This window comes from Anser anser, assembly GCF_964211835.1.
Source record: "Anser anser genome assembly, chromosome: 2".
Lineage (NCBI taxonomy): Eukaryota > Metazoa > Chordata > Aves > Anseriformes > Anatidae > Anser > Anser anser.
The window spans coordinates 26,120,333-26,142,950 of record NC_139721.1 but is presented as its reverse complement, the minus strand read 5'-3'; the positions used below and the strand labels follow the sequence as shown (position 1 = coordinate 26,142,950).

Below are 22,618 nucleotides of genomic sequence, written 5' to 3'. Positions count from 1 at the left end.
CAGGTCTACCCAAAAGTTTAGACCATGTGACTAAGTGCACAGTCCAATCTCTTCTTAAATTCAGACAGGCTTGGTGCAGTGACCACTTCCCTGGGGAGCCTGTTCCAGTGTGCAACCACCCTCTCTGTGAAGAACCCCCTCCTGATGTCAAGCCTAAATTTCCCCTGCCTCAGCTTAACCCCGTTCCCGCGGGTCCTGTCACTGGTGTTAATGGAGAAAAGGTCTCCTGCCTCTCGACATCCCCTTACGAGGAAGTTGTAGACTTCCTCGTTGTAGTTGTAGATCTCTGAAGGTCCTCCAGATGAACATCTAGCTCAAGGCACCACTAATTTCAGATAGACCAGATTATTCTTTCTTCCACTTTCTGAGCATCTTCCTGTATGTGAAAAAAAGAAGGGGAGGAAAGAGTATTAACACTCTCTACATCCAGGCAGAAGAGAAACACTGGTTCTACGTGTTTCTGACTGTGGTTCCCATATTTCTGTGGCCTGGCAGGTCAAAGGGACCACAATTCAGAGAAGTTATTTAGCTGATGACTTCCTCAGTTTCTGCCGAGTTTTACAACTTCTTTGGACTCTGCCTCCTGGTTCATAGTGACTGCGGGGTTTGATTGTTTTTTTCTACTTACTTTCTGTCCTAGATTGATAGATCCAGCTGACAGACTAGAACAGCTTGAGAGGTATTTCTCTCTCTTCAGCTTATTTATGATGCTGTGTTGTGTTCAGTAGGATAAAATCACCTGACGCTTATTCCTTTAGACAGGCCTTACATCCATTCCATTCTCATCCTTAGCCATCCATTTCTTATATGAGCTATCATACTTAGGTCTTTCCAGATAGATCATCTTATTGGAGAATCATTCAGTACTACAGTGATGGATCGTCATCATTTTCTGCTGGGGCTGGGAACAGTTGAAGTTGTTACTTAAGAACTTCAGCTCTTTGACCTCAGTCATTTCCTGAGACTCCCAGAGCTCTCCCTTGTATCACTTGGCTGTTTTGAGCACATCCCATGCAAAGACGTGTTTTGTCCACATTTGTGCAAATGGTGAGCAACTCATACTTTGTTTTCCACTTGAATTTCAGTTTGTTATTTTTTCATTTGTATTTCCAAAGATCTTTTTATTATTGCATCTCCATCCAATTTGGCATCAGCTGCCTATCTCATTAAAGCATTTTCTATTTCTTGCACCTCATTAAATGAATGTTATGTAAGACTGGGCTGGACAGCAGTAATGTACTTTGTCACACAGCATTAGCTATCTCACTTAGCTAATGCAATTTGCCCTGAGTCTATTTCTTGGAGCTCCAGTCCCAACAAACATGGAGCATTTCTGGCAAATTTTGTTATGTGGTATTGAATAGCTTTTTGCCTATTCAGACCTAAACTGCATCAACTATCACACATTTAATATAACTTACACCTCTTTTGAAAGCACTTCTCCACCTCAGAGTACATAACAATTTCTCTGCATTGCCAGTTCTTAACACTTCTGCTGCAACTGCCAGTAAGAATTCCCACTGTACAATGATTTTTTTAAAAATCTGGGCTTCATCCATGAGTATCTGGATTCAGGCCATGGAGCTAATACCAACTAGTTTGTAGTAACAACTCTCAATTATTACTCATAGAGTACATAATGAAAAGAGTGACTTAGAAAAAGAGGGTCCTAAATTCCATTGCTATCTCCTGCAGCCTTTCAGTCCCCAAGACACACTTTTATATATATTTACTTTCTGCAGTGCTGATAATTCTAACTTTTCCCTAGATCCTCTTAAAGTTACAGAGTTTTTGGAGTAAAAGATTTGTGTGTTGGGTAATGAACTTTCAACCCCATATTAAATGATGTAATGCAGTTAAAAACTACTCTTGAAAGAGATTGAAGTGGATATTCCTCATTACAAATGTGTGTGACTTAAAGGATCACATTATGGAAAAACAAATATAGCTTCATAGCCATAATTACTTTAGCTGACGTTCAGCTGAGTAGCAATAAAACATAGATCTTCTTAATATGTATTGTTGTTAATCTTACCGATGATTTATAGCATGCAAGCTAAAATTACCTCACTGGGTTAGACAGAATGAAGTCAGTGAAAAGCAGCTAAGCTTGATAATTAAGCTAGACAAGTGGCAAGTAGGTTTTTGTTTTTTTTTTTCCTGCTTAATATGTATTACTGTAATTTATTTAAGTACTAAAAGACAATGTGAAATTCCTTATTTTTAGCCATGATTTGTCCTGCTGAGAATACATTCAAATAAAACAGATATTTCAGGTATTTCATAACAGTAAATACACAGTGTTTTATTTAATTAGCAGAACAGTATTGGAATGTGTTAAGATTTTAGGTTAGGAAATACCTCCAGCCTTGAAATTCTTCTGGTAACTTGTGGAAGCAAAGCAACAAATGAGAACTTCATTTTTTTTTTTTTTCATTTGTTTTGTTTTGTTTTGTTCTTTTTGTTGTTGGTGGTGGTGTTTCTTTAATAAGTTTCTTATCCTGCTTGGGATATGGCACTTTTGTTTAGGCGGTTTTCTTGTTTTCTTTTCTGATCTGAAGCAAGCATAAAGCTGATAGGAACTGGGGATCTTTGTAATAAAAGAAAAATCAAATTGTGTAATCCTCTACCTTTTTCCATTTGATGGTAATAATTATTTTTTAGATCTAATGCACAAGATTTTTATACTTATCAGGATATTTTCAAGTACTTAAGGGCAAAATGAGATAGTTATATTTCATCAGTCAACAATATCTTTCTTTTCAATGTGGTCTTTGGGACTATATCTGCAGCATCATTGTGCAAGATGGACTTCTCTGTTCACTAACTGTTTTTTAAGAAATCCATGGTGGAAATCAGATGAGCAGTTCCATTTAAAAGAAATAAGAGTGGTAAACCAAACTTAAAATTTGGAAGAAAAGAAAACCCATCTATATTTTTGTTGTTGTTGTTGCTGCTGCTTGATATTCTGGAAAAACTTGGAGCAATGTCTTAGTCCAAGATTTCCAACAGGACCCGACTGGCTTTTCAGTCACAGACACACCGTCACTGAAGTGCACTAGCACTTCTCTTCTGTAAGCCAGAAAGCACAGGGGAAGATAAATCACTTCAAAACAAAGGCCTGATCTGATAGCCTATTTCAGTTCCGCTTAATTTTTGCTCATGACCAAGTCGTAAAGTATGTGCTCGTACACAAACCTAATTTTTATGAGTTGTTGTGAATTGTGGTTGCTCTTTCTATGCTATCAGTTGAAAACAGGTGCATCTTTGCGCTAGTTACACAGACCACCGATTTGCTATGGTAGATAAGGTCACGGAGGTTAAATGACTTGTCTGTAATATGATGAATAGTACAATAGAACAGAGAATTGGGTTACGTGCGGATGTGGGTTGAGAAATTGAGATGGAATTGTAAATCTGTAGAATGCATTTGGAAGTGCAGTACTGAAAAACAGGAAATCCTGAATGTGTATTATTCAGCACAAGCATATGTTTCTTTGTAAGTAAATAGACTTTAAGGAAGTGGCTGAAGTATTTGGACTTAAAGCTCTGTTGGAGGATCCTAGGTATGTGAGTTTACAGTAGTTTTCTTAGAAGGACTTAATATTTGGTTGTTTTTATATAGCTTCCTATTCAAAGGCTTTATAGTACATTCTGCTTAATGATTTATAGAATTATAAGGCATTTTCAAGACATCACGTATGAATGCATTGGGTCCCCATACAGGTGATGGAAAGAGGTTTGAAGAAGTTCAGCACCTTGGAAAACCAAATCTCTTAACAGCCACTTGAAGGTGGACTTGTTCATATCCAACAAAATTGTTGGATTTCACAGCAGCTTCAGCAGCCTCCCAGATGGATGTTGCTTCTGCTGCCACTGTCAGGAGCTGGTGTGATCTCTCCTTGTGTTACTCCAACCACTGCTTTCACTGCTGGACACCATCTCTCTGCAGCTTCCTGTCCCTTTCCACATAGTGGAGCTGTTGGCTTTGGTGATCTTCTTGGTCCCACAGTGTGCCTGTGGCTCTAAGGAGCAGCCCTTATTCTTTGTGTGCTTTTCTCATTTTAAAGTTTCTGTAACAAAGTGAGGGCTGTTTGTCCAGCCCACCAGAAGGCATGTAAGCATGTTTTATACTGCACCATCAAGATTTTTAGGGGATGCAGAAACTTCTGGGCTGTAGTTCTGAAGCACTGGGTATGCAAAAGAAGGCAGGACTGATGTAGCCTTATCTGTGCTGCCTTTTGGCTCTTTTTTTGGAGTGAACCTTCCTCCTAACTTTGCTCAGTTACTTGAAGCAATCCAAGAGATCAAGGGAATGAGCTAAAAATGAATCAATATGGGCATCGAGGGACCAAGGCATAATTTCATTTTTAGGCCCTCAGCTATTTATCTGTGTAGATGGTTCCCATGAAGTCCAGGCTAACTAGGCCTGTAGTGCTGCTGTGCAATCATTCCTGCTTCTTAATTTGAAAATAAGCTATGTTCCTTCTATGGTCTCAGGCAGCTGTATATTCCAGAAATAATGTTTTCACATATGAAGAGTTTTTGTTTGTTTGTTTCTTTGTTTTTGGTTTTAAATATATTTCCTGCTTTAACTGTAAAAATCTGTCTGAGTTATAGAGTTGCCATCAGCAGCTGCATAATAAACACACTTTAAGAAACTGTAATTGCAGATCACCCTGACCTAACACTGATCATCCAGAGTCTCTGGACATGAAATGCAATCACTGACTGCCATTACTTAGTATCTTGTTAATTTAGATATTTTAAAGAAGCAAATTCCTTAATATCTTGTAGTACTATCTCCTGTTATAATGTCTCAATTTTTTGAAGTAATTGAAAATATAACTATTCAGACTCTGTCAAGTCTTTTCATAGTATGACCATATTTAACTTCATTATATCCTAATGCTCCAATTTTTTATATAAGCAGTATTGCTGTCTGCTCCTAGCTTAATGTTACATGTGACCCAGGAGATAGCAGTGGTCCCTGTCCTAAGGATCTTTAAAAGAAAACATCTGTCTTAAAGATGAAATTTTAGTTTAAATTGTGCCCTTGGAAGCCTTCATGCCTTGCAAACTTTTTAAAAAAGCTAATAATATTTACAGGTTGCTTGACAGAATGAGAAAGTGAAAAGTGATTTCAAAATACTGATGTTACAACTTTTCTTTAAAAATTATGTAAAATATCACTGGGTTTTATATTTAAAAAAAATCATTTGTTTTACTGTTACTATCAGAAGAAAATGAAAAGAGTCCAAATTGTACACCTGCTGTCTATAGGGACTTTGCTGTGCTCCTGCCCATCATGGTCTTTGCTGCTGCTGCACCACAGAGTAAGGAAAGAATGTGCTCAGTAGATCAATCAGATTGCTCTCTTTGGTATTGTTTACAATAATTGTTAATTAGTTTCCTAGCATAGTACCTCATTTGTGGTCAAAATAAGATGCACACCAGATGGAGAGAAAATTAATTCCAAAGTAGTAATCTATCCATATACATAATTATTCCTTGTAACTGTGTAATGGTAGTGGTTTTGGCTGTTTAAGCTCTAGCAATGGATAGATCAAACAGATGACATTGCTTAAACATTATTCAGGGTTTTATTGGGTAAGCTGTAAACAATTGATATATGATTGCTTTTTGATTGGCTTCTTCTTGCAATCCATGCCTTTTAATGTGATATTGTGATTTATGTTTTTTGTTTACAGACTTTGGGTTCAAATTTTAAATTTGCATAAAGTGTTGCCTGTTAATGTATTTTGTCATTTCCATTATAAATCCTACCTTCCATAAGTTTATAAATTGTCTTTTAAAATTTGTTATACAGATGTCTTGATATGGAAGAAAATGAAGAAATGATGAAAAATATGGAATAAGAATCAGGTTTGAAATGTTTGGAGTTGGTTTTTTTTTGCTTTTTTTTTTTTAACCTTTTTTTTCTCAGTGTGTTTTGTTGTTGTTGTTTGATTGTTTGTTTTGTTTGTTTTCCTGGAACAACTTTACACTTAAAGAGTCTCTTATGCCTCATGGAAAACACTGAGAAAGCATGAATGAATTTATATTTACAAAAAAGATTTATACTCTTTGTTCTTACTTCTATGGACCTTTTCATGTGGAAGCAAGATTACTCTTTCTTTTATGGTAAGAATCTGATTATTCATGTTATTTCTCCCTCCTCAGAAATTACAGTTGTTTGTTATTTCCCACTCTTTGGAAATCATTGTGATGTTACACAGACAGAGCTGATTCAGGAAACATAATCCTAAACTTAAGTACATAATTAGTCAGTAATTTCAGAGGGATTCTCAATGTGCCTGAATTTAGGGATGTGCGTTTTAAGCTTCTTCAGCTGGTCCAAAGTTGCTTTGAAATTACTTTGCTAATTACTACTCCTATTATAGATACTGTAAGGCTTAAGAATGAGTAAATAAAAGTTCTATAAACATGCAGATTCTTCTGTAATTGAAGTACTTCTATAAGATCTCTGTTTAGAATAAAGGATCATTGGAATGCAAACATTTCTGGAGACTTTTAGCTTATAGCATGGTCTTTTCACTTTGAAGGATGCAAATTGCTGAGAGGAGATGAACTTTTATACTGCTGTGCGGGTTGTGAGAGGTACAGGTTGGGTTATCTCAGCAAAGCTCCAAATATTCTGACACCTTCCTGGATCTGAACATTTGAGCAAGAGAGTGGTTTAAAAGCACTCCATTCGTTGTTGACACTGAGGCAGAATGGCTATAAGAACTGTAAACATGGCATATTAAATTTATATTTTTGTCATGATGAAGATGTTGTTAAGAAGGCTGTGAGAGGTGCCCAAATGTATGAGAATGACAAAACCAGAGTCAGAGGGGAGATCTTAGTGTTTTCCCTTTAAGGTCTTTAGAGATTATTGTCTTATATGCAGTCATATTGTGCTTCCAAGTACAAGAAAATCAGAGTCAGAATACTTTCATATGTGACTAGTCTAAGATGTAATATTATGCATGATTTAAAGATCAATTATTTCAATAGTTTAAAGAGAAAATATGCAGTTTCTCCTTTGGGTAGGGCATAAATCAAAATCCATTTGCGACAAGTAGAAAAACATCACTGATGTTTACACAAGTGCTGTCTGTGTGGGCATTTGTACAGACTTTGTCTTTATGTAGGAATACACACACACATGCAGGCTTACCATTTAAAAACCTCTGGAAAAAATTGTATAATTTGAATACAAAAAATATTTCATGTCTGCTACAGGTTTTGTTGTTAGATGTAGATATTGTAATTGATGCTGTTTATCTCATTTTTCCTTTTCAAAAACACCTTCATTCCAGCATCAGGTTTCTCGGTGCTTCCTGTTTGACTTTATACTGACATTGGTTTAAGTGGCTGGCTCTTTAAATAACACACTTTAAAAATCAACACACATGAAAATAAGGCAATATAATGGCAGATATATATGCAAATAAAGTAAGTTGTTACTGGCAAACAAGAGCCTCATTTATCAGACACTGAGATATAAGATGGCTGGAAAGGAGCTAAAAGAAGAGCTGAAAAACAAAGTCATGGTGTGGCTCTAATAGCTGCCCAAATCTCTGGTCTTTCAATGTCAGTTCCCTTTACTTCAGTTTAGTTCTGTACGGTTTGTGTAAATGAAGGTCATCAGGACTTACCACTGCTTTCCCTTTCCATCAACTTCTCTGTAAAATTTCCTCCTTCTCTTTACTGATGTCCAGAGGGCATCTGCAAAGTAATAGAAGAGCACATATTTTGGCCCATGAAGACTGAAATTTTAGTTGAAAATGACAAACTGATGTCACTGCACGTGGGTGAAATTAGCCTCCTTCCTCACTCAAAATGTTTGAGTAAGCACACCAAATTTCTTTGAAGTATGGAAAGTCACTCTCTGAATCTGAGTTTCTCTCTCATGACAGATATCAAGTTTTCTACAGAAATTGTCCCAAAATATGTTTTAAAACAAGATTATTTTTTAGATAACTGTATCTTGGAGAAAGCTTCCCCTCTTTCCAGTGAAATCCTATTGCAATTCCAGCTTTGTCAAAAATGGCTCAAGATTGAAGCAACAAATCTGTGCTATATGTGCCTTGTTTGAGGCACTGTTCTGCCTAACTTGTAACCTACAAAACCGTGAATTTCTGAAGGGCAAGGAAAGACTCATTTGAGGGAAGTAATTCCAATCTGGGAAAGTGCACAACTGACCTATGTGAGAAAAAAACATTGAATAATCAGGAAAATTCCTGTCCCATCAACAAATTTGAGCACATGGTTTCAACCAGGTAGAAGGGAAATGTCTGTACAGAATGTGAGAATCAGAAAGTGGAAATCTTGCATAAAAGGAAAATGAATTGCAAGCCAGTGGAAGAGAAAGCAAAACATAAGCTAAACAATATCAAAACTTCAAAAGTAACAACATAACTATGAGGGGAAAAGACCAAAGAAGGTGGTTTGTGTTGTTTAAAAGAATAAGGAACTAAACAAAAGCAACCGCTAAGCACCTGAATCAGCAGACTATCCAGCCATATGCTCAAGTGCATTTTTTATTTAACAAAACACTCTACAGTCAATTGAGTAATCACTGGGGTCTGCAGAAACCTTTCCATAGCTGCTCTGAGAATTAGTTTAATCCCTTGGACAATTTTATTTATTTATTTATTTATTTATTAAATTCAGTGAGACATAGGTTTTGTAGGATTACAGAAAATGAAGATGAAAAGATGATTATAAAGATTTTTAAGAGTTTAACCTGAAATTTTTAATGCATATACACTGAAAAACACAGTCTTCCTGATTACTTTAAAAACTGTATTTGGAAAATCTGCATATAATCAATTGATATTTTTCTGTTTTGGCAATACATCTTGAAATACATATTATGAGGAGATACTGAGGACATTTGGGCTGTTTAGTCTGGAGGAGAGAAGACCGAGAGGTGGCCTCATTGCTCTCTGCAACTTCCTGAGGAGGTGAACTGGAGAGGGGGGTGCCGGTTTCTGCTTGCTGGTAACTGGTGGTAGAACACGAGTGAACAACACAGAGCTGTGCCAGGGCAGGTTCAGACTGGACATTAGGAAAAATTTCTTTGCTGTGTGGGTGGTCAAACACTGGAACAGGAACAGGCTTCCTAGTGAGATGGTTACCCCACCTGCCAGTTTTCAAGAGGCATTTGGATAATGCCCTTATTAATTTGCTTTAACTTTTTGTTAGTCCCAAAGAGGTCAGACAATTAGACTATATATGATTTTTGAAGGTCCTTTCCAACTGAACTATCCCATCCCATCCCACTCTTTAAACGTATTTAGAAGAGAGCAGGGTCTTGAAATGGTCTCAGCTGTCTGTGTTCCCTCACCATGACAAAGGACAGATGACAACATCATAAGAGTTGGGGGTGTCAGGGGCATTGGTTGGTTGGAAAACCAACTGAAGTTCTGCAACCCTTTATAAGTATCTGTGGTGGGTTTCTCTTGCCCCAAGAAGCACATTTCAAACATCTTAAAATCATGATTTAATTAAAATATGTGCAATTCAGTCAGATGATTATGAATTTATCTTTTGTTTTTATTGGACCATGACTGAAGGTCTTATCCTTTCTCCCTGCTCCCAACCAGGTTTCAACGCTATACACCACAGCAATGCGAAGATGTAGTTGTAGTGATTTAAACAATAATTTACTGTTTTCATTGTAGAATAATTCAGTCATTTCCAGGAAAGAAAGATATCTAGTTTTAAATTGTCTAATGTGAGCAACAGTGGATATTTAAGAAAGCAGCCTTTTCTTCATAAATGCAGTCTTTGTCATTCACATAATAGGAGAACAGAAGTATATACTAATAAACACGTGGAGCAGAGGTACAAAGATAGAATGCATTACTCAAGATGATCTAGAACAGATTTTTCTGCTGCAAATATAGGCCAGTAAAAATTGGAGCAAAAATGTCCAAATGATAGAGTCTAAGCCATGGAAGTCTTGCCATATGTAGACTTGCTTTCTCTTATATTTAGTTGTATAAAAGATGTGCAGTTGCATAAAATGGTCAAGTAGCTGCATTTGGTTGGGTTCTCATCTCAATTATTCTGTATTTTAATGCAAATTAAAACCGGACAGTGCATTTGAGTGCATTTGGAATTGGGGAATATGCATCTGTGGAGTGGAAACTTTAAGTGAATTATATGGAGTTGTCTGGTGGTAGTCTTTGGGTAAGTCATGGCTTATTAAGGAGCTGGCATGCTGAGTCACCCTGTGCTGGGTGACTGCACCCAGACTGGGCTGGTTTTGTTCCTCACACTTGGGAAGAAATTGCTGGAGAGGTAGCAGCACCATTCCTGGTTTCTGAGCAGTTGGCAAGTACACTGGAGGACTTAGTTTGACTTATTTCTAAACAGTTAGCATTTGCAAATTTTTTTATAAGCTATGGAGACATTATGGAGTAATTTAAAATACTTCATATCAAGCCTAATTATTTTGTGTGTCTAGATCACTCAGTCCCAAGCAAGGCTGAGACTTTTTATTGAAGCACAAAAAGACACTTCAGCACAACAGTTTGTTGAGTTTTCTGAAGTTACTATCCTTTTTGGTAGCAAAGTTTTTTATAAAAATAATGTTCTTATGAATATATATATCTGCCTGGTTTATATTTGGTATCTGTAAAAGCTGATGTTACAATTCAGAGTATTAACACAAGTTTTGTCTTCTCTCTACCTTCTTAGCCACTAGGATAGCATTGTGTACAATACACTGGATTTTCATATATTTGTGTTGATATTTTTTAAAGTGAATTTAACAAACAAGTTTTGGAAGGGAAAGCATTCAAGTCTTCTGGGGCTCATGCTTGAAAAGTAACTTTTTTTTTTTTTATTTAGCATGGACTGTACATTCTTTTTGTGAAACATTTTTGCAAAGTATGCAGATTACAAGATATTAGTCTCATGAAGTACATTTTAAGATATTTGAAATTACAATGAGGAAACCAAGGATTATAAGTATTTGTTAATATTTTTAGACCACTTTTTCAAGAATTGTTTTAGCTGTTTCTCAGCTTCGGGGAATTCATTTGGTTGCCACTTTGGAATTTCTCTGGCTTACTGTCTCTGAGGGCAGTAAAATGCTAGCTATTTAATTACTAAATTTTAATTATTACCCTTTATAGGCTTTCCTTTTTGAATGGCCATATTTTCTGTCATAAGCTGTAAAATATATTACCATAGTAATTCATATTATGGCAGCCTACAGATCTGGTTTAATATGGTGCTTGATAATTGAACTCTTTCTTCAGTTAAGTGATTAAGTATCCTTTTCACTTGGTTGAAATCAACCCAACGAATAAAATCTATGAACACTCCAAAGCTGCAGGTTTTTGTAACTAACACTTGCACTGAATCATGCATCTCTGTAAAACATGTAGCAGCACGGTATACAGTAAGAGTGGGTGGAAATTAGGTATTTAGAGGCTTTCACACAGAGAAAAATGAATGAGATACTACCATGGGATGCAAAATAAGGGATTTCATCTGTTGAAGTATCTGGAGGCAAGCTATTGCTGATTATTCATATGGCAGTATCTTAGGTCTGTAACAGTGTCAGAACAAACACATTAGAAAGAAGGATACAAAAAGTGGGATAATATTTGATTTAGTAGTCTATCCCCCTGCCATAGATGACGTAATACTAGAGACAGCGTGAAAAACTTTCTACATTGCTCACACTGTTGAATGTAGTGTATGTTTGGAGGAAGAAATGGCAACTTATGGGATGCAACAGCAGTGATTCCTTCACAATGGTGCACATTTTTGAAGCAAAAGGACAGCAACATCACATTTTAACATTCTTTATCTTTTCCTTGAAATTCATTTGATTGATCTGTTATATGGCTCTGAAAATTATCTTTTTTCATGATCCTGATGGTGCTTAAGGTTTTCCTGTTTTTAGCGTGTTCACAGGCTCACAGTAGCTGTGGCACTGTGGGTAGCTCTTTTGAGTCACACATTGCTACCATTCCAGGAACTGAAGTGAAGTTCATTCCATTTTCCTTCAATAAATATTTTACGTTTGAAACTTGAAATCAATTTATGTTGTCTATTTATATTAAAAACAATTACCGTTTTGAATAGCTTCATGTATGATCATTTTTGTAATAAGACTATTTTGTTTTTATTCTTCTTGAAAGTGGAGTAATGTAAAACTGAAGCAAGGGGCTCTCCTTTCTGAAGAAGAAATACCAGAAGGTGACAGAGAAAATAGAACCAGGCTGTTGTCAGAGTTGTATAACAAAAGGATAAGTGGCAATGGTCACAAGTGGCAGCAAGGGAAATTCTGTTTGAAAAGAGACACACAGGGAAAAACAAAATGCAGTGGGTAGTTAAGCACAGGAATAGTTTGTCCCCCAGCCTTGGAGGTTTTCAAAATGCTTCTGAACAAGGTCCTGAGCAACTTGAGCTGACTTGGTGTTATCCCTTCTTTGAGGAACTGTTTGGATTAGATGGCCTTCTGAGGTCCTTCCTGACCTAAATTGTTCTATGATTCTAAGGATATTTGGAGATAAAATTCCCCAGGAATGCTTGTTTCACAATAGTTGTTCTCAAATGCTTTTCTGGTAAGACAAACTGTAGTTAGTGAGCACCTAAATGAGAACATTTATTCAGGTAAAAAGTAACTCAATGTATGGGTCCTTTGTAGGCTTGGGAACAGCGTGGTGTATTTTTTGAATGTACCTACATTTTAGATGGGGATTTTGTCTTCCCAGCAGCATCAGTGCCTCAGTGTCCCACAGCTGCGGGTGGGCCAGGTCCTGGGGCAGTGTCTCATGTTTTAGGTCTCAGACACAAAGATGGCTATTTCTTCAAGAGATTTTAATGCTCGGCACCCACTAATCTTCAATGGAATAAGATTTGGATTGAGCAGAGAAGCTCATTCTCGGGAGGACGAGGTTAGATAGGTCACTTGAACTTAGGCCTATCAGTGTCCAAAACTGAAGTCTGCTTTGTGCACCTGGAAATCGGAAAATCTGGTTTATTCACTCTGTCTCAACGTTCAAATAAGCAAAATAATAACAAAAAGCTGATGTTTATGACTTAAGTATTTTATCAACTTGCATTTTTGGTGTTGAGTGCTTAAATAGCATCTGTTTTGGACAGATGAGACTGTGTCAAGGTTACCACAAAATATTTCTGTGTTTAATGTCATTGTATTGATGTGTCAATATATTTCTGTATTTTGGCTATGAGTTGTCAAATGTAGTTCATAAGCCTCAATTTCCAGCCCATTTTGTGACCTTTATCCCTAATTTAAAAAGAGCAAAATAACCTTTTTTTCTTCCTTTGAAGGAAAGTTCACCTTCAAACAGCTGCTAGAAGCAATTTTAAGAGAGAATGAAAAAAATGAGATTTTCTTTACAGAAGACTTCCCTAAGAGCTGGACACAGTTAGGTTTCTTATGCTCATTTTAAGTGTGCTAAAATAATTCAATATCATTTCACCATCATTTTTTTTCTTCATTAGCTACTGTGTAGCAGACAGTGGTAACACAACAGGAGTGGAATTTAAGAGAATGGGTGCAGTATTAGATTTTCTTCCTGTTTGTGCTTACGTTTTTCAATTATTAATTAGCTGAGGGCAGACTGTACCTGAGCACTGGGAGCACTTATGGTTCAGTACTTGCTAATCTAGCAATCCACCTTCAGTCTTCAGTTTCAGACCAGCAAATACATTTGAAATGTACTGAATAATGTACTGTATGTACTTGTATTGCTGCTACAGAACTTTGATTTTTACCAGACAGTGTCATTAAGCTGTATACTTAATGTTATCCAGTTCGAAAACTGTCATGTAGTGTGGCAGTCCGGTCTGGATAGTGCTCTCAGACCCTGCGACAACTGAAGAAAAATCCCAAGCAAAGCCACTGGGTGACAGTGTTGCTTCACACAGCTGTGGATAGCACAGCCTGATTGAAGAGTTCTGAAAACCCCATTTGAAGACGAGATGCTAAAGCTGAACCCCAGCTTTTTGGGTCAGGATCTGACTTCTGTGCTGCCTGGAGGTTCACCTTTATCTTGGCATAATTCTGGCCAGTCCTTGGCACAGGAGGTGTTAGTGTCAAGCCACAGCAGCTCCTAAATATCTTATATGGTGAAGAGAGGGAGTTTTTAGCTTAATCCGTTTTGTGAAGGGCTAGGATCTTATTTTTTCACTCTATATACACATTTAAGTATTTGATGTTTGAAATGAGCATTCTTAAGCTTAAGTATAACTGAAAATAAAAGTATTACATCCAGTTTGGAAGATGTATTGGGAATCTTTGGACTTTGTGAAGTATATTTGGTTTCAATGCTAAAATTGTAGGGCATGAAGTTCCTTAAATTTCAGTAGTAAATAATTAGCATACTTAAGGGATACAGCCTCCGTGGCCCAGTTTAATATTTTATGTAATATATGTAATTGTTAACACTTTTTTTTTTTAATTCTCAAAATTCATGAATACATTTTTGAAGGCATGGATTTTTGTCACTATTTTTGTTTTGTTCATTTTTTTAGCACCTTCTTATCATTCCAGTAGCTTGTATAATATAATAGCGATAGTTCAACTTGTTTAAATTCCTACATACCACACTTCATTTTAAATACGACTTCCATTCATAAAATCACAGAATCATAGAATATCCTGAGTTGGAAGGGACCCATAAGGATCATTCTCAATCTAGTTGTGTTTTGTCAAACATACTTGGAATTTTTCATATGATTTCTCTTGGAATTTTAACCAGCTTTCCTAAAGAAATAACGATGGTGTGGCCAAGGTTTTTGTTCATCTTTTATTCTTGTCTTTCATGTGATATCCTCTGAATCCTTTAACCATTTTTATCTGAATTTGGCAGAAAGATAGTAGTACCAAAACTAAGGTCAGATATCAGGATAGAGGACAAGAATGAGTGGAAATTTGTTTCACCACTTAAAAAAAGGTGAGGAGACCTCAATAGTTGTATATTTCTTGATCACAGCATGTACTTTCCCTTGCTCATTGAGGCTGGGTGAGAGACCATGGGGCAGTGATTTGGATGAACACAATGTTCTTAGGGAACATATGATGTAAATCAGCAGGAACACAGGTTCATTTAGCCCAAAGTCCAACTGCTTTAATATTGGCTGCTTGCAGATATTTAGTAAGTGATCTGTCTTCTTGAAAAACCTTGCAAAAAGCAACTCACATTATAGCCATCCTGACATCAATGACAGTCTAAGGTAGAAATAATTTAATTTATCTTCTGTGAGGATAAGTAAACATATTTATAGAACTTTATAGAACATCTAGAACTTTCCAGTTAGTTTATGTGATACAATTTTTGTGCAAAAGTCCAGTGATTTCCTACAAAACTACCTCCATATGAAGTGGGGATTAGGACTTCTGTCTTAAAGTTTACCAGATTTTTTCTTTTTCAGGCTTAGGTGGAAATAAGGTGTAAACATTTTATTTTTTTTCACCCTTTGAGGCCAGAAAATCAAACCTTCTAACTCCATGTATCCACCACGTATGTGTATCCACCATATCCAGTGTATGCAAATATTAGAGGAACTGATGAAAATACAGCCTGTCCCCACAGAAATTAACCCATTTGTCAGTGAACCTATTTTAAAACAAGTATGAAAAGCTCTCCAGATTTGATGTACAGTACAAAAATTCTTTCCTTTTGCATAGTATTTATATACTGAATTTTGACTTATGTAGTTGTCATTTTAGCATTGTACATATGTCCACTATTAGAATCATAGTGCTGTGTATTTTCCAGAAAAACAAGTACTTAGTCACTTGAAAATAGGTATTACTTCTGTAAGACCATCAAAAAAGCTAATCGTAAACTAACCTTACAAATATGTGCGTGAACACACTGACTTAAATGCATAAAACCAAAGGTTTCTCATGGTTAGCATTTAGCATTTCAGAAAACTGAGTTTTATGCACCTGTTTCAGGAAAGGAGAGGTTTTTGGAGCCTTGGTAGCTCATAGGCATTGTAATACAGTTTGCAGTATGACAAGTCTCTGTAGTTTGGGGGTTTGTGGATTATAGATTTATAGGTTAATGGGAGCCACCTGATGTGAAAATATTTAAACATTGTGTGTCTGGTATGGTATGTCTTTCAATTAGGATACTGATTTGTTTTACAAAAGAACAAAAGAATTTTCGATGTTTCCTTTAGGTTGCACTACTGTGTAGTGAAAGGTTTGCTCTTCTATGTATGTATGTCTGCTTTCCCTTAAAAAAAAATAAATAAATTGATTTCTTTGTCTGGGGTGTGGTAAATGATATATTGCTTTGTGTCACTGCTGTGAGCACTTTATTAATTTCTGAAGTTACAACGAGGAACAATGTTTTTCATGACTGCTGATGATATTGATCAACTCCAGATCTAATGATAATTCAATCTGTCTTTTTCTCATCAAAGCAATTGTTGGAGTAAAATCAAATTTCCACACAAATGCTGCAACATCGTGGACATCCTAAAGACTCTGCATGTTCAGTTCTGTCTGAGTCTAACTAGCAGTGCTTATTTTCAAGTCTTAGCTGTAAGATGCTTGCACTCGTGTGTGCTCACACCCATAGAGAAAAACCATCCATTGTTATTGGTGATGGACAGAAGTGTGTTGATACAGCTAATCCTAGGAGTTCAGATACTAATCTGGGCTTGATGAAACTTTCCAAATTTACTGACACTGCAAATACTAGCTGGGAAAATCTCAATTACAGAGTTTCTCAAACAGCTTCAGCTTTTGGATGTGACAAACCTGAAGAATAGCGATTATATTCCTGTGTGTTTAGTGATGAGTCTTTGGTTCCATAATACTTTCTCTGACAGTTTCAGAATATTCATTCATAGCTTCTAGTGAACCATGTATTTATTAAATTAGGATTAGCCTGTTTTACATCAGTACCCATATTTTTGTACATACATATCTATGTGTAGAACTGTATTTAGATGTATTTTTGTTCTGTAAATGCTGTTACAGTTAGAGGTACTGAACGTTTAATTAAAAATAAGCAGCTCATGACAGGTAACTCACTGTAGCTAGACGGATTCCTGTCCACTGTGGATCATTTGAAAATAAGCAAAAGTCTGTGTTTTGAAAAACTTGGCAGTTATAAAAACCTCGATTTTGAACTCCACAAACTGTACTTTTAAGCTATGGCAAGGCCTGTGCCCCCTCACCCCCCCCCCCCAAAAAAAAAAAAAAAGTCATTATCTTGAGGTTTGTTACAGTGAACAGAAGTAAAACAAACCTGTCTTGGGTGTTTCTTCTGCTCTTTAAAAGATGTACATGTTTAAAGGATGGGCAGGGCAAAAAGTAAGTGTACTGGTGTAGTCCTACTTGGGAACTTTAGTAGAAGATATTTTTTGTGCCTTTCCTTTCTGTTCCGTTCCTTCTTTTTCCATTTTTCTCTTTCCAATTTTGAGTGATACAACAGTGGACATCACCTGAATGACACAGTCTGTAGTGCATTTGCCCTTGTGGTTTTTTCCTTTTTTTTTTTTGTATACAAATTGTGTTTATTTATTTATTTATTTTGGATTGGTTTGATTTCTTTTCAAAATGTATCAATTTTAAGGTTGTACACCCAGGAGCCACAATGTTTTGTCAGTAATATTTTGATCATTAGATGTGCTGGCAATGTGATTTAGAAGAAAATTTCATATCACAAAAAATTAGCTAACCAAATGAAACTTTTACATGTTAGAAGAAAAAAACATTAAATGTGGTATGGACTGATATGATATAGGAGATGTAATAAAATTCTGAACAAGAAAAATCAAAATGGAACTCAGGAACAAGGATGTAATATACATTGTAAAAAACATTTATAACTATGAAAACCATTAAAACCATAATATTTAGGACACCACCAAGGTCATATTGAGCATTGATTAACTCTGAAATGTTAGAAACCTAATCAGATATTTGCAAAACTGGAGCTTTGTTTCAGAACCACCAAAGCCAGGAGTTAAAAAATTGAGTCAAGTTTCAGACTACCAGGAAGTTGAATTAATAGATTAAAAATGAAATTTAATTATTTTTATTTGCCATTTTAAATTAATTCTAACCTTTTCAGGGGCTATGAAATAGCTTTTATTCGAGATGAGAACTGAGATCTCCTTTAAAATAGATGGCTCAGCGCTGCTGGTGATTTGAGCAGAATATCAAAACCACGTTACCGTGCTGAATGGATGGTGTGTTTAGCTTTGCTCATCTTAAGCTAAACAATAAAACGTAAATTAATGTATAGGAGTAAACCTGAAATATTTAAATATATTTTTTTATTTTTGTTGCCTGTTGCAGAGCAATGATAAGGAGGGCACTTTTGTGAAGATGATGGATCTTCTATTTTAACCTAATTATTTTTTCTGCCATCCAGAGGCACGAAAGCCTTACTGCCACCGTGTCCTTGCTCCGTATGGGACAAGGCGTATAAACTTGACATTTACACCTCCCCCGTGCTCTTATCCCTCTGGATCTGCACGCTGCCTACCACGGACGAGGGGTACAAGAGCAGCAGCTACCGCAGGACCAGCACCCCGAGGGCAGGGCGGCCACTGCGGCCGCGGGGGAGCCCCGGGGGACCCCCGGGAGGGAGCCGGGGGGGGAGCCGGTGCCGGTGGGGGTCCCGCCGTGCTAAAGCTGGAGCGAGGCCAAAGGCACAGGGGCTATAAAGCTGCCCGGGATATAAAGCGGGAGGCGACGGGCAGGGATCCCAAACTAAGGGGAGGCGAGCCCAAACGGAGTCGGGATCTCTGCGTTTCACTTTTAGATGATTAAAAGCGCTTAATAAGTACTTTTATCCAGCGTGGTTAGAGAACGGCTGCAGAAACCTTACGTGCCCCTGTTCCTTTCTATTTTACTTTTTTTTTTTTTTTTTTTTTCCCCTGTAGCCTTGGAACTGCAAACCCTCAGAAGCCACCTGGAGAGCGCCCCGGCGCGGGGTGGTGCCGAGCCGTGCGTCCCGCTGCAGGGGAGCCTCGGCCGGGGCTGGCAATGCCGGGGGGCAAAAGGACACGGAGTGAGGGCTGGAGGAAAGTTCGGGCTCTTCGCCTGGAGGACATCAGGCACTGGTGGATGAGGCGGCTGCCCGTTTTGGAGTGGGTGCCCGCCTACGACTGGAAGGAGAATTTGGTTCCCGACGCGGTTTCTGGGATGATGCTAGCCGTTCAACAGGTGACACAAGGTACAGTTAGCACAGCTGAGAGTCCTGTTTGGAACCGGGGTCCTGCTGAACTTCTCTGGTCTTCTTTTATCCCCCACCTTGTTTACTATTATCCTAAAACTTTCTTTAAGACAAATACATGCTTACCTTTTCAGTGCTGATTTAATCTAAATAAAAATATGAGTTTACAGTATTAACTCTTATGTGTATATAATAGAAGTACAAATGTGGATGGAAATACCTCGTGTTATTTTAACTGATTGCTCTGAACTGAAACTTTACTATCCCATCCCTCTGACAGGTTTTCAGACCTAATATTGGAGGTAGGAGACCAGTAAATCTGTTCATACACCTATATGGTTGTATCTGATGTTTTAATCAGTTAAATGACCATATTTTCCTATTTTACATGAAAAAAACCAAAATATATCTATATGATAATTGCACTGTAATGTGTCTATTTTATAACTGAATTTTAAGAAATGCCGTTCTGGAGTAAGCATTGGCATGCTACTATTACCTGTGTAAACCCAGTATGCAGCAGTAAAAGTTAACAATGTTCTGTAGTTAAGAGGTGTTTCTGCCAGAAACATTACCCATGGAGAGGGTCTGTGTGCATACGCAGCTTGCATATTTCAGTTCCTATGTTGATTTAAGGCTGTATTACAGTACCTAGCACACCTCTTGTCAAGCAGCGATACAAAGTAGGGGTGGAGCTAGATTCCATTTGGCAATTTAAAAATAAAGAAAAATCAACAAAAAAGAAAAAAAAAACACTCTCGGAAAGAAAACCCTGAGGAATGACCTGCAGAAACCAAAAGTCCCAATAATGCAAGTTTGCAAAGTGATTGCTACTGGGAAATAAAAGCTTTCATCCATTTTTTATGTCTTTTATAGTGTCACCTTCTTTAGGTAATATTTTATACATGTCTGAGGCAAATCCCAGCTGCTTGTCTGCTTCAGATGGATTTCAGCTCCTTGCCTTATATAAACTATATATGCTATTTCTTAACAATTTCCAATATTAGCTATGCTTAACTATCATCCACGTTGTTAAATTATAAGCACTACTTTAATTGAATTACACTGGAGCTGGAAACAACTGGTTTGTATAAGTATTTGTGCTTTTAAGGTAATTAGGAACATCTGCATTGGCATGATTGAACTTTAAGAACCTTAATACTCTAATACTGTAAAGTATCTAATTTCACTGGTATGTACATATACAACAATTGTAATTAAAATGCTGTTAATAACAGCATGGTGAAATACATAAAAAATATTAAGTTACCAGCAGTTCTACATTGCTCATGGTTTTAGACAGAAATTTATTGTCTGAGTCTTGTACCAAGAAGTTAATTAATATGAGAGATTAATTTAAGATGATCCAGTAAAGATAGAAAATGGAAAAATCAAACACTGGTATGAAAAAGTCAGAAACGACTGATAATTGTCATGCAGAGCACAGTGTCACTGGGTGTCACAGCAACATGTTTAAATAAATTCAAGTATAAGGAAATATACTTCAGTTATGGAAAAATCTGAAGTAGTATGCATACACAACAGCTTTCTGAGTGATAAGAGCTGCATGCTCCAGGGCAGAGAGCAGTCCAGTAGCTTGAGAATAAAGAAAGACCTTTCCTCAGAGCTGTTTTTCACAATTTCCTACTGTGGGATATCTTACTCATCTGGTATTGGCCATATTCAGAATATTCAAGATGGCAGGTGCTCTGATCTGGTGTAAAGTGTCTGCGTTTCAACTTCTAACCAAAAAATTAGGAGAGAGCTGTCTTGTCTTTGTAAAGGAAGGGAAAGAAGGAAGTCACTGCCATTAGTGTGTCATGGCATCATACTAAATACGGCAAAGGTTACATTTATAATTGTTCCTTGTAGACTTTTTTAGAAATTGCGTCTGCATAATTCTTACACAAGAGCAGTTTTTGGAGTCTACCTTGTGTAAGGGAGAAAGAGAAAAGACTAAATTAATGATATTACTAGTGATCAATGTATGCAGATAATGTTTGCTCCCCAAAAGTTTTTTGCAGGGGTATTGAATAGTTTAGAATAGCTGTTTTTATGCTATCTTTTGTTTTGGACAGAATCTTAAAGAGCTACTTCCACTTATGTTGTGATTTTCAGTGTAGGAGTGATTGCTATCTAAATGTGACTTATGCCTTTAAACTCTGTAAGGTATCTTATCTTCAAGTCAGGTACTCGAAAATTAAATCACAAGTTAAAAATTAAATCACCAGTGTATATCACTTAATTTAGGATTAAAATGAATTCTATCATGACATAAAGTAGAACGTATGTCCTGTGGGGCAGAGTCTAGGAACGATGCACAAGAAAGGCCTGATACCTGGATATTTAATTGTCTTTACTTCCGTGTGCAGTGTGGAAGAAATAGACCTTTAGAAGGCTTCCAAGGTGTTATGTTTACTTTCTCATATTATCCGACTAAAATATAATCATGATCAAAGAATCCATAATGTAATAATCTCTGTAGAAAGTGAACCTTCTGAAACTGCCCTTCAAATTCTGTTGAAGCTTGTTTAAAACATGCTTAATTTGTGTTTGACCATGTGTAGGGAATTCATTGATCATCCAGTGTAAGTAGTGGATCCAGTACTGAGGTAGGGGAGACTGGACAGGGTAGGGTAGGGAGATGGGAAAGAAAGTCATGGGATTATCTTGATGTGCTATTTGGCATTTGCGAAGAAGGAGGGCTCAACACCAAGTCTTTGCTGAAACCAAGCAGTGCGTCTCCACATGCTCCTATAGTTGTTTTATTGTCTACTACAAATGCAAGTTAATCTTAATTCATGAGTCTCAGAATTCACTGGTGAATTTTTCTGTCCTGTTTACCTATTGAAACAATACCTGTACAGTCTCTGTCTACGTCCTCTAGTTTTAGTGTTTTAGCTAATTCAACAGAAGATGGTGAAAGAGGTGTCTAATATGATTATGTTTCTACAAATTGTATGAAAATAACCATTGAAAACAGACCTGCATGTTCTAAAAATTGTTAATAGAAACTCATATCTTGTTAGACATCAGTTAACGTGTAGTAGAAAAAAAAAAAAGCCTTTTAATGCCCTAATTGCTGGAAAGATTCAGTTGGAGCTTGCACTGTTGGACTGCAAAGGCAGTCAACCTTTAATCTAAAGTGACAAAAGAAACCAAGATTCATTAGTTCAAGCCCACAAAACTATAATTATTTAATAATGTCGTTCTCAATATCTCATTTTTCAAACATAGAATCATTATTCTTACTCTGATACCTAAGGCTGAAAAATAATCTTAGAATCTTAAATGAACTTGGTTATCCAGTACTGAAGTTTGCAGCACATTTTCAGAGATAGCTAAGGAATCAGAGTTTTCATGTTTTTGTAATTACTACCTAATTTGTCTGTTTCTCAAAAATCTGTTTT

General features: G+C 36.8%; 1 protein-coding gene across 7 annotated transcripts in view; it reads left to right on the top strand.

Annotated features, from left to right (window-relative positions):
- Positions 1 to 22,618, top strand: part of SLC26A7 (solute carrier family 26 member 7) — a 90,511-nt gene that overhangs the window by 5,224 nt on the left and 62,669 nt on the right. The window contains exons 1-2 of one of the 7 annotated variants that reach the window (XM_083824785.1): positions 5,806 to 5,886; positions 18,916 to 19,208. In XM_083824785.1, coding sequence (XP_083680911.1) covers positions 19,019 to 19,208 — 190 coding nt within the window. In that variant the 5' untranslated portion in view covers positions 5,806 to 5,886; positions 18,916 to 19,018. Of the gene's footprint in view, positions 1 to 5,805; positions 5,887 to 8,925; positions 8,976 to 18,222; positions 18,816 to 18,915; positions 19,209 to 22,618 lie in introns of those variants that run through there. The other 6 variants (XM_083824786.1, XM_083824788.1, XR_014580001.1 and 3 more) reach the window with 6 other exon arrangements.